Below are 16,370 nucleotides of genomic sequence, written 5' to 3' on the forward strand. Positions count from 1 at the left end.
GTCATATGGGTCGTGGACTACATTGTCCGCCAATGACAGGCACAGGCCGAATATTCCACCACATCCCTAACGAGGGCACAGAGCCTCGGAGGTCCATCCTCCTAAACTACAAAGTGCAAAAAATTGTGTTAATAAAATTCTAAGATGTTTATATTGTAAATGTAAAAAAAATAAATTATTTCTTTTGTGATTTTGGGATCAAAGTCAACAGAACCTTATAAGCTAGGTAAGTACTTTTTTACTCAGGTATTGTTCCAGACACTGAGATTACTTTTTTATTTTTATTTTTTATTTTTTGGTGCTTGCATCAAGTCTGGCATCTTACGCAAAGTAATATAAGACTCCACTCCTGAGCCACATATCCACCCAAAACCTGAATGTTTTTTAACTTAATTAGTTCATCAGCTTGTATGATCACATTTGAAGTTTATGAAGGGAAATTATAATGATAAGCCACTTATTCCTGGGATGAGTTCTGAGAAGTGCATCATTCGGCAGTTTGTTTTTGTGTGTGACTTTTTTTATGAGACCTCTTGTTTGTTCCCAGCTGCTCAGCCCCAAAATAATCACACAGAAACCCTATTATTTGCAATACTGTTTGGCCAATAGCTTAAGCATATTTCTGGCTAACTCATCTTAAATTAACCCATCTCCATTAATCTGTGTATTGCCACGAGGCTGTGGCTTACCAGGTAAAGTTCTGGCATCTCCTGTGGGGCTATATGGCTTCTCACTGTCTCTGCCCTTCTTCCTCCCAGCATTCAGTTTTCCCCACCTAGCTCTGTTCAACTCTATCAGGCCAAACCAATTTCTTTATTAACCAATGGTATTCACAGCATGCGGAGGGGAATCCCACATCATGTGACCATCATAGAATGCACTTCACAGCCCTTGGTGAAAGAACTTTGTGTATGTCTAGGCTCTATAACACTGCTGGATGTTCTTTTGTTGACTGCAATGGGGTGTCATCCTGTGGATCGTGACCCCTTTGGGGTTTGAATGACCCTTTTATTGGGGTCGTTTAAGACCATTGGAAAAGAAAGATATTTATATTACAACTCATAAAGGTGGTAAAATTGCAGTTATAAAGTAACAATGAAAATAATTTTCTGGTTGGGGTTTGCCACAGTTTGAGGTATTGTATTAAAGGGTGGCAGAATTAGGAAGGTGGAAAACCACTGTTATATGGTATGAATGATAGAGGTGAAATTCTTGAGCCAGTAATTTCATCAAAGTAGAGGTGACATTGAAAAAGAGACTACATGGAATGATTTTTTTGTCCAGATTTCTTTAGATAGTCTGTAGTGTCCTGGAACTTGCTCAATAGACCAGGATGGCCTCAAACTCAGATGTGCCTGCCTCTACTAAGTGCTGGGATTAAAGGCTCGTGTCACCACTGACCACCAGAATGGTTTCTTAGAGCTTTAATATAAACGGCTCACTTTTATATTAATTTTATAACTCCTATTCTCTTCTGTGTTGACTAATTACCAAACTTTTAAAGCCGAAGATAATACAATACTATGTATATTAGTTGTGTGAGCAGTTGTTATACCATACGCATGTTAATTTATTTATAAAAGTTCTTTTTATAACATATTGGCTTTTTAAAAAGGAACTTTTCTTGTTCCATAGGATCTACCTCAGACCCAGGAAGTATAAGCAGTTCTGAATTATATTATACCTTAAGTGAGTCATCTGTTGACTCACAACAACCATCCAAATCCAAAAATTCATGGTATATTGATGAAGGTAATCTATAATTTTAGTCCTCTTTATAATGGTACCCTCTGTTTAATATGTAAGGGGAAGTGACTTTTTCGTCAATATTTGTTAATTTTGGAAACAGTGAATAGATCATAGCTAATATGACAATATTGCTGAACTAAAATATTAAACATAGTTTGAACTACACTGTTATTAGGGTTGAGGATACATTTGAAATATGTTAGTAGTCTGGGTTTTGTTTTGCTTTGTTTTTTTTTCCCGAGACAGAGTTTCTCTGTATAAAAAGTCCTTGCTGTCCTAGAACTTGCATTATTGATTTGTGTGTAATTCTCTGCTTTTCCTGTTTGCATTTGTTTGTATACATATTTGTTATTCTTAATGCATGTTATGTTTAAAGGTGGAAACATACTTAGTAGTGAGTGCATTCCTAACTCTGATTTGTCTCCTACCCAGGTTTTTATCAAGCTGTGTTCTGTGAAATACACTGATCCAGCATACTTGGGTGGCTGAGAAAGTTTTATCAAGTCAGTTTAGTGCAGCACATTGGTTAGAGGTTGTCCAGGCACGTGGGCATGTAAAGGCTCCGGTTTTTACAGTAAACAGATTGTCCATGTTTATCTTGGCGCACTCCATAAACGCTTGAGTGTAAAACGCTGTAATGTGTAGGGTTATGCTGGGCATGCTGATCTGGAAAATGGAACAAAAATTATGAATAAGGTTTTTTTTAAAGCTTTTTAAAACTTCAAATAAAATCGACTGCATCTGACTAACTTTTCAAAAATTAAAGCATTTTGATAACTGATGATTATATTTTCTTACAGAAATTATATTTTTAAGTACAGTGTTGATTTTTTTCACCTGAGGAATTACCTTTCAGTACTGTGGAGTCTTTAAAGAGAATCTGTAAGACTATAAAGATTGTGCTTTTTTTGTTGGAAAGGATCTCTTTGTTTTTTATGCTAAACTATGTTTCTTCCATATATAGTTAAAAAGTATGTTTACTATTTCAGAGAGTATGACACCGGAAAGGATGCCTCCGGAACTTGCCTTTATGTCAAGAGGTGTTGGTGACAACGCTTCATCTAGTCATAATGAACCGAAGGTTACAAGTATGGAGGCCATTCTTGATAGTTTACATGATAATATGATTCTCCAAGATGTTAAATAAGCTATATGTTATTGTGTGTGTATATATATATATGTATATATATGTATACATATAATTTGTTCCTACACTTTATGTAAACTAAAATTTTATGTACATGATTTTAAGTGAGGATGTAGTAAAGAAACCACCGAAATGGCCAGCCTATGAGCGGTGGAGGGAGCTTTTTATTTGGATAAGAGAGAGAACAGCTGGCGGTGTTACATGACTTCAATCCCAGCTCTCAGGAGGCAAAGGCAGGTGGATCTCTGTGTTTGAGGCCAGCCTGGTTGACAGAGCAAGTTCCAGCGAAAAACCCTAGAGTGGGAGAGAGAGAGGGAGGGAGGGAGCTTCTAATACACACCAGAAAAAGTTTCGACCTGTGTTCTGCTTGTTCTGCTGAGCTTTGTCTAAATGAACCTTTTGGAGCTGACTGCCATGCATTCACACGGAGTATCCACAGTTTCACTTGGGAAGAACAAGTCCCCAAGGATGGTGTTATGTACAGCTGCCAGGGTGCTGTTTTGGGTGCTTCTGTTTATTTTTTGTACTGCTTTACTGAGTTGGCATTGGCAGAATCTTCTTTGAGCAGTGAAGACTGCATGGTTGCCACTAAACTTTTTCTCTAATTCATGAACCAGCCAGACTTGGATTTTCTGGAAAGATTTCTGCTGAGAAACTGGTGCTAAAATAAGGATTGCTTTCTGACCATCACCAGTTTCCTTGGCTGTGGTGGGTGAAACTGAGTTTCCAAGCTGTGCCTTGAGATCTGAGTTCATCTCCAGCTCAAGCAGTGCATGAGAGATGCTAGACTCGAAGTCATGTCTTCTTGTCATCAGGCTTCCTAGTCTTGTTGCTTGAGCTGATGCTGGCCTTCTCCTGAAAGGAGGAAAGTACCACTGGTCATATGGGTCGTGGACTACATTGTCCGCCATTGACAGGCACAGGCCGAATATTCCACCACATCCCTAACGAGGGCACAGAGCCTCGGAGGTCCATCCTCCTAAACTACAAAGTGCAAAAAATTGTGTTAATAAAAATCTAAGATGTTTATATTGTAAATGTAAAAAAAATAAATTATTTCTTTTGTGATTTTGGGATCAAAGTCAACAGAACCTTATAAGCTAGGTAAGTACTTTTTTACTCAGGTATTGTTCCAGACACTGAGATTACTTTTTTATTTTTATTTTTTATTTTTTGGTGCTTGCATCAAGTCTGGCATCTTACGCAAAGTAATATAAGACTCCACTCCTGAGCCACATATCCACCCAAAACCTGAATGTTTTTTAACTTAATTAGTTCATCAGCTTGTATGATCACATTTGAAGTTTATGAAGGGAAATTATAATGATAAGCCACTTATTCCTGGGATGAGTTCTGAGAAGTGCATCATTCGGCAGTTTGTTTTTGTGTGTGACTTTTTTTATGAGACCTCTTGTTTGTTCCCAGCTGCTCAGCCCCAAAATAATCACACAGAAACCCTATTATTTGCAATACTGTTTGGCCAATAGCTTAAGCATATTTCTGGCTAACTCATCTTAAATTAACCCATCTCCATTAATCTGTGTATTGCCACGAGGCTGTGGCTTACCAGGTAAAGTTCTGGCATCTCCTGTGGGGCTATATGGCTTCTCACTGTCTCTGCCCTTCTTCCTCCCAGCATTCAGTTTTCCCCACCTAGCTCTGTTCAACTCTATCAGGCCAAACCAATTTCTTTATTAACCAATGGTATTCACAGCATGCGGAGGGGAATCCCACATCATGTGACCATCATAGAATGCACTTCACAGCCCTTGGTGAAAGAACTTTGTGTATGTCTAGGCTCTATAACACTGCTGGATGTTCTTTTGTTGACTGCAATGGGGTGTCATCCTGTGGATCGTGACCCCTTTGGGGTTTGAATGACCCTTTTATTGGGGTCGTTTAAGACCATTGGAAAAGAAAGATATTTATATTACAACTCATAAAGGTGGTAAAATTGCAGTTATAAAGTAACAATGAAAATAATTTTCTGGTTGGGGTTTGCCACAGTTTGAGGTATTGTATTAAAGGGTGGCAGAATTAGGAAGGTGGAAAACCACTGTTATATGGTATGAATGATAGAGGTGAAATTCTTGAGCCAGTAATGTCATCAAAGTAGAGGTGACATTGAAAAATAGACTACATGGAATGATTTTTTTGTCCAGATTTCTTTAGATAGTCTGTAGTGTCCTGGAACTTGCTCAATAGACCAGGATGGCCTCAAACTCAGATGTGCCTGCCTCTACTAAGTGCTGGGATTAAAGGCTCGTGTCACCACTGACCACCAGAATGGTTTCTTAGAGCTTTAATATAAACGGCTCACTTTTATATTAATTTTATAACTCCTATTCTCTTCTGTGTTGACTAATTACCAAACTTTTAAAGCCGAAGAAAATACAATACTATGTATATTAGTTGTGTGAGCAGTTGTTATACCATACGCATGTTAATTTATTTATAAAAGTTCTTTTTATAACATATTGGCTTTTTAAAAAGGAACTTTTCTTGTTCCATAGGATCTACCTCAGACCCAGGAAGTATAAGCAGTTCTGAATTATATTATACCTTAAGTGAGTCATCTGTTGACTCACAACAACCATCCAAATCCAAAAATTCATGGTATATTGATGAAGGTAATCTATAATTTTAGTCCTCTTTATAATGGTACCCTCTGTTTAATATGTAAGGGGAAATGACTTTTTCGTCAATATTTGTTAATTTTGGAAACAGTGAATAGATCATAGCTAATATGACAATATTGCTGAACTAAAATATTAAACATAGTTTGAACTACACTGTTATTAGGGTTGAGGATACATTTGAAATATGTTAGTAGTCTGGGTTTTGTTTTGCTTTTTTTTTTCTCGAGACAGAGTTTCTCTGTATAAAAAGTCCTTGCTGTCCTAGAACTTGCATTATTGATTTGTGTGTAATTCTCTGCTTTTCCTGTTTGCATTTGTTTGTATACATATTTGTTATTCTTAATGCATGTTATGTTTAAAGGTGGAAACATACTTAGTAGTGAGTGCATTCCTAACTCTGATTTGTCTCCTACCCAGGTTTTTATCAAGCTGTGTTCTGTGAAATACACTGATCCAGCATACTTGGGTGGCTGAGAAAGTTTTATCAAGTCAGTTTAGTGCAGCACATTGGTTAGAGGTTGTCCAGGCACGTGGGCATGTAAAGGCTCCGGTTTTTACAGTAAACAGATTGTCCATGTTTATCTTGGCACACTCCATAAACGCTTGAGTGTAAAACGCAGTAATGTGTAGGGTTGTGCTGGGCATGCTGATCTGGAAAATGGAACAAAAATTATGAATAAGGTTTTCTTTAAAGCTTTTTAAAACTTCAAATAAAATTGACTGCATCTGATTAACTTTTCAAAAATTAAAGCATTTTGATAACTGATGATTACATTTTCTTACAGAAATTATATTTTTAAGTACAGTGTTGATTTTTTTCACCTGAGGAATTACCTTTCAGTACTGTGGAGTCTTTAACGTGAATCTGTAAGACTATAAAGATTGTGCTTTTTTTGTTGGAAAGGATTTCTTTGTTTTTTATGCTAAACTATGTTTCTTCCATATATAGTTAAAAAGCATGTTTACTATTTCAGAGAGCATGACACCGGAAAGGAGGTCTCCAGAACTTGCCTTTTTGTCAAGAGGTGTTGGTGACAACGCTTTATCTAGTCATAATGAACCAAACGGTACAGGTATGGAGGCCATTCTTGATAGTTTACATGATAATATGATTCTCCAAGATGTTAAATAAGCTATATGTTATTGTGTGTGTATATATATATATATATATATGTATATATATGTATACATATAATTTGTTCCTACACTTTATGTAAACTAAAATTTTATGTACATGATTTTAAGTGAGGATGTAGTAAAGAAACCACCGAAATGGCCAGCCTATGAGCGGTGGAGGGAGCTTTTTATTTGGATAAGAGAGAGAACAGCTGGCGGTGTTACATGCCTTCAATCCCAGCTCTCAGGAGGCAAAGGCAGGTGGATCTCTGTGTTTGAGGCCAGCCTGGTTGACAGAGCAAGTTCCAGCGAAAAACCCTAAAGTGGGAGAGAGAGAGGGAGGGAGGGAGCTTCTAATACACACCAGAAAAAGTTTCGACCTGTGTTCTGCTTGTTCTGCTGAGCTTTGTCTAAATGAACCTTTTGGAGCTGACTGCCATGCATTCACACGGAGTATCCACAGTTTCACTTGGGAAGAACAAGTCCCCAAGGATGGTGTTATGTACAGCTGCCAGGGTGCAGCTTTTGGGAGCTTTTGTTTATTTTTTGTACTGCTTTACTGAGTTGGCATTGGCAGAATCTTCTTTGAGCAGTGAAGACTGCATGGTTGCCACTAAACTTTTTCTCTAATTCATGAACCAGCCAGACTTGGATTTTCTGGAAAGATTTCTGCTGAGAAACTGGTGCTAAAATAAGGATTGCTTTCTGACCATCACCAGCTTCCTTGGCTGTGGTGGGTGATACTGAGTTTCCAAGCTGTGCCTTGAGATCTGAGTTCATCTCCAGCTCAAGCAGTGCATGAGAGATGCTAGACTCGAAGTCATGTCTTCTTGTCATCAGGCTTCCTAGTCTTGTTGCTTGAGCTGATGCTGGCCTTCTCCTGAAAGGAGGAAAGTACCACTGGTCATATGGGTCGTGGACTACATTGTCCGCCAATGACAGGCACAGGCCGAATATTCCACCACATCCCTAATGAGGGCACAGAGCCTCAGAATTCCATCCTCCTAAACTACAAAGTGCAAAAAATTGTGTTAATAAAATTCTAAGATGTTTATATTGTAAATGTAAAAAAAATAAATTATTTCTTTTGTAATTTTGGGATCAAAGTGAACAGAACCTTATAAGCTAGGTAAGTACTTTTTTACTCAGGTATTGTTCCAGACACTGAGATTACTTTTTTATTTTTTATTTTTTGGTGCTTGCATCAAGTCTGGCATCTTACACAAAGTAATATAAGACTCCACTCCTGAGCCACATATCCACCCAAAACCTGAATGTTTTTTAACTTAATTAGTTCATCAGCTTGTATGATCACATTTGAAGTTTATGAAGGGAAATTATAATGATGAGCAACTTATTCCTTGGATGAGTTCTGAGAAGTGCATCATTCGGCAGTTTGTTTTTGTGTGTGACTTTTTTAATGAGACCTCTTGCTTGTTCCCAGCTGCTCAGCCCCAAAATAATCACACAGAAACCCTATTATTTGCAATACTGTTTGGCCAATAGCTTAAGCATATTTCTGGCTAACTCATCTTAAATTAACCCATCTTCATTAATCTGTGTATTGTCACGAGGCTGTGGCTTACCAGGTAGAGTTCTGGCATCTCCTGTGGGGCTATATGGCTTCTCACTGACTCTGCCCTTCTTCCTCCCAGCATTCAGTTTTCCCCACCTAGCTCTGTTCAACTCTATCAGGCCAAACCAATTTCTTTATTAACCAATGGTATTCACAGCATGCGGAGGGGAATCCCACATCATGTGACCATCATAGAATGCACTTCACAGCCCTTGGTGAAAGAACTTTGTGTATGTCTAGGCTCTATAACACTGCTGCATGTTCTTTTGTTGACTGCAATGGGGTGTCATCCTGTGGATCGGGACCCCTTTAGGGTTTGAATGACCCTTTTATTGGGGTCGTTTAAGACCATTGGAAAAGAAAGATATTTATATTACAACTCATAAAGGTGGTAAAATTGCAGTTATAAAGTAACAATGAAAATAATTTTCTGGTTGGGGTTTGCCACAGTTTGAGGTATTGTATTAAAGGGTGGCAGAATTAGGAAGGTGGAAAACCACTGTTATATGGTATGAATGATAGAGGTGAAATTCTTGAGCCAGTAATTTCATCAAAGTAGAGGTGACATTGAAAAATAGACTACATGGAATGATTTTTTTTTGTCCAGATTTCTTTAGATAGTCTGTAGTGTCCTGGAACTTGCTCAATAGACCAGGATGGCCTCAAACTCAGATGTGCCTGCCTCTACTAAGTGCTGGGATTAAAGGCTCGTGTCACCACTGACCACCAGAATGGTTTCTTAGAGCTTTAATATAAAAGGCTCACTTTTATATTAATTTTATAACTCCTACTCTCTTCTGTGTTGACTAATTACCAAACTTTTAAAGCCAAAGAAAATACAATACTATGTATATTAGTTGTGTGAGCAGTTGTTATACCATACGCATGTTAATTTATTTAAAAAATTTCTTTTTATAACATATTGGCTTTTTAAAAAGGAACTTTTCTTGTTCCATAGGATCTACCTCAGACCCAGGAAGTATAAGCAGTTCTGAATTATATTATACCTTAAGTGAGTCATCGGTTGACTCACAACAACAATCCAAATCCAAAAATTCATGGTATATTGATGAAGGTAACCTATAATTTTAGTCCTTTTTATAATGGTACCCTCTGTTTAATATGTAAGGGGAAATGACTTTTTCGTCAATATTTGTTAATTTTGGAAACAGTGAATAGATCATAGCTAATATGACAATATTGCTGAACTAAAATATTAAACATAGTTTGAACTACACTGTTATTAGGGTTGAGGATACATTTGAAATATGTTAGTAGTCTGGGTTTTGTTTTGCTTTTTTTTTTTCTCGAGACAGAGTTTCTCTGTATAAAAAGTCCTTGCTGTCTTAGAACTTGCATTATTGATTTGTGTGTAATTCTCTGCTTTTCCTGTTTGCATTTGTTTGTATACATATTTGTTATTCTTAATGCATGCTATGTTTAAAGGTGGAAACATACTTAGTAGTGAGTGCATTCCTAACTCTGATTTGTCTCCTACCCAGGTTTTTATCAAGCTGTGTTCTGTGAAATACACTGATCCAGCATACTTGGGTGGCTGAGAAAGTTTTATCAAGTCAGTTTAGTGCAGCACATTGGTTAGAGGTTGTCCAGGCACGTGGGCATGCAAAGGCTCCGGTTTCTACAGTAAACAGATTGTCCATGTTTATCTTGGCACACTCCATAAACGCTTGAGTGTAAAACGCAGTAATGTGTAGGCTTGTGCTGGGCATGCTGAACTGGAAAATGTAACAAAAATTATGAATAAGGTTTTCTTTAAAGCTTTTTAAAACTTCAAATAAAATCGACTGCATCTGACTGACTTTTCAAAAATTAAAGCATTTTGATAACTGATGATTACATTTTCTTACAGAAATTATATTTTTAAGTACAGTGTTGATTTTTTTCACCTGAGGAATTACCTTTCAGTACTGTGGTGTCTTTAACCTAATCTGTAAGACTATAAAGATTGTGCTTTTTTTGTTGGAAAGGATTTCTTTGTTTTTTATGCTAAACTATGATTCTTCCATATATAGTTAAAAAGCATGTTTACTATTTCAGAGAGCATGACACCGGAAAGGAGGTCTCCAGAACTTGCCTTTTTGTCAAGAGGTGTTGGTGACAACGCTTTATCTAGTCATAATGAACCAAACGTTACAGGTATGGAGGCCATTCTTGATAGTTTACATGATAATATGATTCTCCAAGATGTTAAATAAGCTATATGTTATTGTGTGTGTGTATATATATATATGTATATATATATACACATATAATTTGTTCTTACAGTTTATGTAAACTAAAATTTTATGTACATGATTTTAAGTGAGGATGTAGTAAAGAAACCACCAAAATGGCCAGCCTATGAGCTGTGGAGGGAGCTTTGTATTTGGATAAGAAAGAGAACAGCTGGCGGTGTTACATGCCTTTAATCCCAGCTCTCAGGAGGCAAAGGCAGGTGGATCTCTGTGTTTGAGGCCAGCCTGGTTGACAGAGCAAGTTCCAGCGAAAAACCCTAGAGTGGGAGAGAGAGAGGGAGGGAGGGAGCTTCTAATACACACCAGAAAAAGTTTCGACCTGTGTTCTGCTTGTTCTGCTGAGCTTTGTCTAAATGAACCTTTAGGAGCTGACTGCCATGCATTCACACGGAGTATCCACAGTTTCACTTGGGAAGAACAAGTCCCCAAGGATGGTGTTATGTACAGCTGCCAGGGTGCAGCTTTTGGGAGCTTTTGTTTATTTTTTGTACTGCTTTACTGAGTTGGCATTGGCAGAATCTTCTTTGAGCAGTGAAGACTGCATGGTTGCCACTAAACTTTTTCTCTAATTCATGAACCAGCCAGACTTGGATTTTCTGGAAAGATTTCTGCTGAGAAACTGGTGCTAAAATAAGGATTGCTTTCTGACCATCACCAGCTTCCTTGGCTGTGGTGGGTGATACTAAGTTTCCAAGCTGTGCCTTGAGATCTGAGTTCATCTCCTGCTCAAGCAGTGCATGAGAGATACTAGACTCGAAGTCATGTCTTCTTGTCATCAGGCTTCCTAGTCTTGTTGCTTGAGCTGATGCTGGCCTTCTCCTGAAAGGAGGAAAGTACCACTGGTCATATGGGTCGTGGACTACATTGTCCGCCAATGACAGGCACAGGCCGAATATTCCACCACATCCCTAACGAGGGCACAGAGCCTCGGAGGTCCATCCTCCTAAACTACAAAGTGCAAAAAATTGTGTTAATAAAATTCTAAGATGTTTATATTGTAAATGTAAAAAAAATAAATTATTTCTTTTGTAATTTTGGGATCAAAGTCAACAGAACCTTATAAGCTAGGTAAGTACTTTTTTACTCAGGTATTGTTCCAGACACTGAGATTACTTTTTTATTTTTATTTCTTTTTTGGTGCTTGCATCAAGTCTGGCATCTTACACAAAGTAATATAAGACTCCACACCTGAGCCACATATCCACCCAAAACCTGAATGTTTTTTAACTTAATTAGTTCATCAGCTTGTATGATCACATTTGAAGTTTATGAAGAGAAATTATAATGTTGAGCCACTTATTCCTTGGATGAGTTCTGAGAAGTGCATCATTCGGCAGTTTGTTTTTGTGTGTGACTTTTTTTATGAGACCTCTTGTTTGTTCCCAGCTGCTCAGCCCCAAAATAATCACACAGAAACCCTATTATTTGCAATACTGTTTGGCCAATAGTTTAAGCATATTTCTGGCTAACTCATCTTAAATTAACCCATCTCCTTTAATCTGTGTATTGCCACGAGGCTGTGGCTTACCAGGTAAAGTTCTGGCATCTCCTGTGGGGCTATATGGCTTCTCACTGACTCTGCCCTTCTTCCTCCCAGCATTCAGTTTTCCCCACCAGCTCTGTTCAACTCTATCAGGCCAAACCAATTTCTTTATTAACCAATGGTATTCACAGCATGCGGAGGGGAATCCCACATCATGTGACCATCATAGAATGCACTTCACAGTCCTTGGTGAAAGAACTTTGTGTATGTCTAGGCTCTATAACACTGCTGCATGTTCTTTTGTTGACTGCAATGGGGTGTCATCCTGTGGATCGGGACCCCTTTAGGGTTTGAATGACCCTTTTATTGGGGTCGTTTAAGACCATTGGAAAAGAAAAATATTTATATTACAACTCATAAAGGTGGTAAAATTGCAGTTATAAACTAACAATGAAAATAATTTTCTGGTTGGGGTTTGCCACAGTTTGAGGTATTGTATTAAAGGGTGGCAGAATTAGGAAGGTGGAAAACCACTGTTATATGGTATGAATGATAGAGGTGAAATTCTTGAGCCAGTAATTTCATCAAAGTAGAGGTGACATTGAAAAATAGACTACATGGAATGATTTTTTTTTGTCCAGATTTCTTTAGATAGTCTGTAGTGTCCTGGAACTTGCTCAATAGACCAGGATGGCCTCAAACTCAGATGTGCCTGCCTCTACTAAGTGCTGGGATTAAAGGCTCGTGTCACCACTGACCACCAGAATGGTTTCTTAGAGCTTTAATATAAAAGGCTCACTTTTATATTAATTTTATAACTCCTACTCTCTTCTGTGTTGACTAATTACCAAACTTTTAAAGCCGAAGATAATACAATATTATGTATATTATTGGTGTGAGCAGTTGTTATACCATACGCATGTTAATTTATTTATAAAAGTTCTTTTTATAACGTATTGGCTTTTTAAAAAGGAACTGTTCTTGTTCCATAGGATCTACCTCAGACCCTGGAAGTATAAGCAGTTCTGGATTATTTCATACCTTACGTGCGTCATCTGTTGACTCACAACAACAATCCAAATCCAAAAATTCATGGTATATTGATGAAGGTAATCTATAATTTTAGTCCTCTTTATAATGGTACCCTCTGTTTAATATATAAGGGGAAATGACTTTTTCATCAATATTTGTTAATTTTGGACAGTGAATAGATCATAGCTAATATGACAATATTGCTGAACTAAAATATTAAACATAGTTTGAACTACACTGTTATTAGGGTTGAGGATACATTTGAAATATGTTAGTAGTCTGGGTTTTGTTTTGCTTTTTTTTTTTCTCGAGACAGAGTTTCTCTGTATAAAAAGTCCTTGCTGTCCTAGAACTTGCATTATTGATTTGTGTGTAATTCTCTGCTTTTCCTGTTTGCATTTGTTTGTATACATATTTGTTATTCTTAATGCATGTTATGTTGAAAGGTGGAAACATACTTAGTAGTGAGTGCATTCCTAACTCTGATTTGTCTCCTACCCAGGTTTTTATCAAGCTGTGTTCTGTGAAATACACTGATCCAGCATACTTGGGTGGCTGAGAAAGTTTTATCAAGTCAGTTTAGTGCAGCACATTGGTTAGAGGTTGTCCATGCACGTGGGCATGTAAAGGCTCCGGTTTTTACAGTAAACAGATTGTCCATGTTTATCTTGGCGCACTCCATAAACGCTTGAGTGTAAAACGCTGTAATGTGTAGGGTTGTGCTGGGCATGCTGATCTGAAAAATGTAACAAAAATTATGAATAAGGTTTTCTTTAAAGCTTTTTAAAACTTCAAATAAAATTGACTGCATCTGATTAACTTTTCAAAAATTAAAGCATTTTGATAACTGATGATTACATTTTCTTACAGAAATTATATTTTTAAGTACAGTGTTGATTTTTTTTCACCTGAGGAATTACCTTTCAGTACTGTGGAGTCTTTAACGTGAATCTGTAAGACTATAAAGATTGTGCTTTTTTTGTTGGAAAGGATTTCTTTGTTTTTTATGCTAAACTATGTTTCTTCCATATATAGTTAAAAAGCATGTTTACTATTTCAGAGAGCATGACACCGGAAAGGAGGTCTCCAGAACTTGCCTTTTTGTCAAGAGGTGTTGGTGACAACGCTTTATCTAGTCATAATGAACCAAACGTTACAGGTATGGAGGCCATTCTTGATAGTTTACATGATAATATGATTCTCCAAGATGTTAAATAAGCTATATGTTATTGTGTGTGTATATATATATATATGTATATATATGTATACATATAATTTGTTCCTACACTTTATGTAAACTAAAATTTTATGTACATGATTTTAAGTGAGGATGTAGTAAAGAAACCACCGAAATGGCCAGCCTATGAGCGGTGGAGGGAGCTTTTTATTTGGATAAGAGAGAGAACAGCTGGCGGTGTTACATGCCTTCAATCCCAGCTCTCAGGAGGCAAAGGCAGGTGGATCTCTGTGTTTGAGGCCAGCCTGGTTGACAGAGCAAGTTCCAGCGAAAAACCCTAGAGTGGGAGAGAGAGAGGGAGGGAGGGAGCTTCTAATACACACCAGAAAAAGTTTCGACCTGTGTTCTGCTTGTTCTGCTGAGCTTTGTCTAAATGAACCTTTAGGAGCTGACTGCCATGCATTCACACGGAGTATCCACAGTTTCACTTGGGAAGAACAAGTCCCCAAGGATGGTGTTATGTACAGCTGCCAGGGTGCAGCTTTTGGGTGCTTTTGTTTATTTTTTGTACTGCTTTACTGAGTTGGCATTGGCAGAATCTTCTTTGAGCAGTGAAGACTGCATGGTTGCCACTAAACTTTTTCTCTAATTCATGAACCAGCCAGACTTGGATTTTCTGGAAAGATTTCTGCTGAGAAACTGGTGCTAAAATAAGGATTGCTTTCTGACCATCACCAGTTTCCTTGGCTGTGGTGGGTGATACTGAGTTTCCAAGCTGTGCCTTGAGATCTGAGTTCATCTCCAGCTCAAGCAGTGCATGAGAGATGCTAGACTCGAAGTCATGTCTTCTTGTCATCAGGCTTCTTAGTCTTGTTGCTTGAGCTGATGCTGGCCTTCTCCTGAAAGGAGGAAAGTACCACTGGTCATATGGGTCGTGGACTACATTGTCCGCCAATGACAGGCACAGGCCGAATATTCCACCACATCCCTAACGAGGGCACAGAGCCTCGGAGGTCCATCCTCCTAAACTACAAAGTGCAAAAAATTGTGTTAATAAAATTCTAAGATGTTTATATTGTAAATGTAAAAAAAATAAATTATTTCTTTTGTGATTTTGGGATCAAAGTCAACAGAACCTTATAAGCTAGGTAAGTACTTTTTTACTCAGGTATTGTTCCAGACACTGAGATTACTTTTTTATTTTTATTTTTTATTTTTTGGTGCTTGCATCAAGTCTGGCATCTTACACAAAGTAATATAAGACTCCACTCCTGAGCGACATATCCACCCAAAACCTGAATGTTTTTTAACTTAATTAGTTCATCAGCTTGTATGATCACATTTGAAGTTTATGAAGGGAAATTATAATGATGAGCCACTTATTCCTGGGATGAGTTCTGAGAAGTGCATCATTCGGCAGTTTATTTTTGTGTGTGACTTTTTTTATGAGACCTCTTGTTTGTTTCCAGCTGCTCAGCCCCAAAATAATCACACAGAAACCCTATTATTTGCAATACTGTTTGGCCAATAGCTTAAGCATATTTCTGGCTAACTCATCTTAAATTAACCCATCTCCATTAATCTGTGTATTGCCACGAGGCTGTGGCTTACCAGGTAAAGTTCTGGCATCTCCTGTGGGGCTATATGGCTTCTCACTGACTCTGCCCTTCCTCCTCCCAGCATTCAGTTTTCCCCACCTAGCTCTGTTCAACTCTATCAGGCCAAACCAATTTCTTTATTAACCAATGGTATTCACAGCATGCGGAGGGGAATCCCACATCATGTGACCATCATAGAATGCACTTCACAGCCCTTGGTGAAAGAATTTTGTGTATGTCTAGGCTCTATAACACTGCTGCATGTTCTTTTGTTGACTGCAATGGGGTGTCATCCTGTGGATCGGGACCCCTTTAGGGTTTGAATGACCCTTTTATTGGGGTCGTTTAAGACCATTGGAAAAGAAAGATATTCATATTACAACTCATAAAGGTGGTAAAATTGCAGTTATAAAGTAACAATGAAAATAATTTTCTGGTTGGGGTTTGCCACAGTTTGAGGTATTGTATTAAAGGGTGGCAGAATTAGGAAGGTGGAAAACCACTGTTATATGGTATGAATGATAGAGGTGAAATTTGTGAGCCAGTAATGTCATCAAAGTAGAGGTGACATTGAAAAATAGACTACATGGAATGATTT

General features: G+C 37.8%; 1 protein-coding gene, 1 long non-coding RNA gene and 4 pseudogenes across 2 annotated transcripts in view; 2 read left to right on the top strand and 4 right to left on the bottom strand.

Annotated features, from left to right (window-relative positions):
• LOC142852251 (ubiquitin carboxyl-terminal hydrolase CYLD-like) overlaps window positions 1-16,370 on the top strand; it is an 81,969-nt gene that overhangs the window by 47,484 nt on the left and 18,115 nt on the right. The window contains exon 8 of the mRNA XM_075976840.1: window positions 1,636-1,752. Within this exon, the coding sequence (XP_075832955.1) occupies window positions 1,636-1,752 (117 nt within the window). The remainder of the gene's footprint in view (window positions 1-1,635; window positions 1,753-16,370) is intronic.
• LOC142852700 (small ribosomal subunit protein eS7-like) lies at window positions 2,276-3,807 on the bottom strand (annotated as a pseudogene).
• Window positions 3,841-9,957, bottom strand: LOC142852701 (small ribosomal subunit protein eS7-like; annotated as a pseudogene).
• Window positions 10,323-14,157, top strand: LOC142852252 (uncharacterized). Its single transcript, XR_012910946.1, has 3 exons — window positions 10,323-10,384; window positions 12,958-13,074; window positions 14,058-14,157. It is a non-coding gene; the product is annotated as an uncharacterized LOC142852252 (long non-coding RNA).
• LOC142852702 (small ribosomal subunit protein eS7-like) lies at window positions 10,508-11,421 on the bottom strand (annotated as a pseudogene).
• LOC142852703 (small ribosomal subunit protein eS7-like) lies at window positions 14,359-15,030 on the bottom strand (annotated as a pseudogene).

This window comes from Microtus pennsylvanicus, chromosome 6 (genome assembly GCF_037038515.1).
Source record: "Microtus pennsylvanicus isolate mMicPen1 chromosome 6, mMicPen1.hap1, whole genome shotgun sequence".
Lineage (NCBI taxonomy): Eukaryota > Metazoa > Chordata > Mammalia > Rodentia > Cricetidae > Microtus > Microtus pennsylvanicus.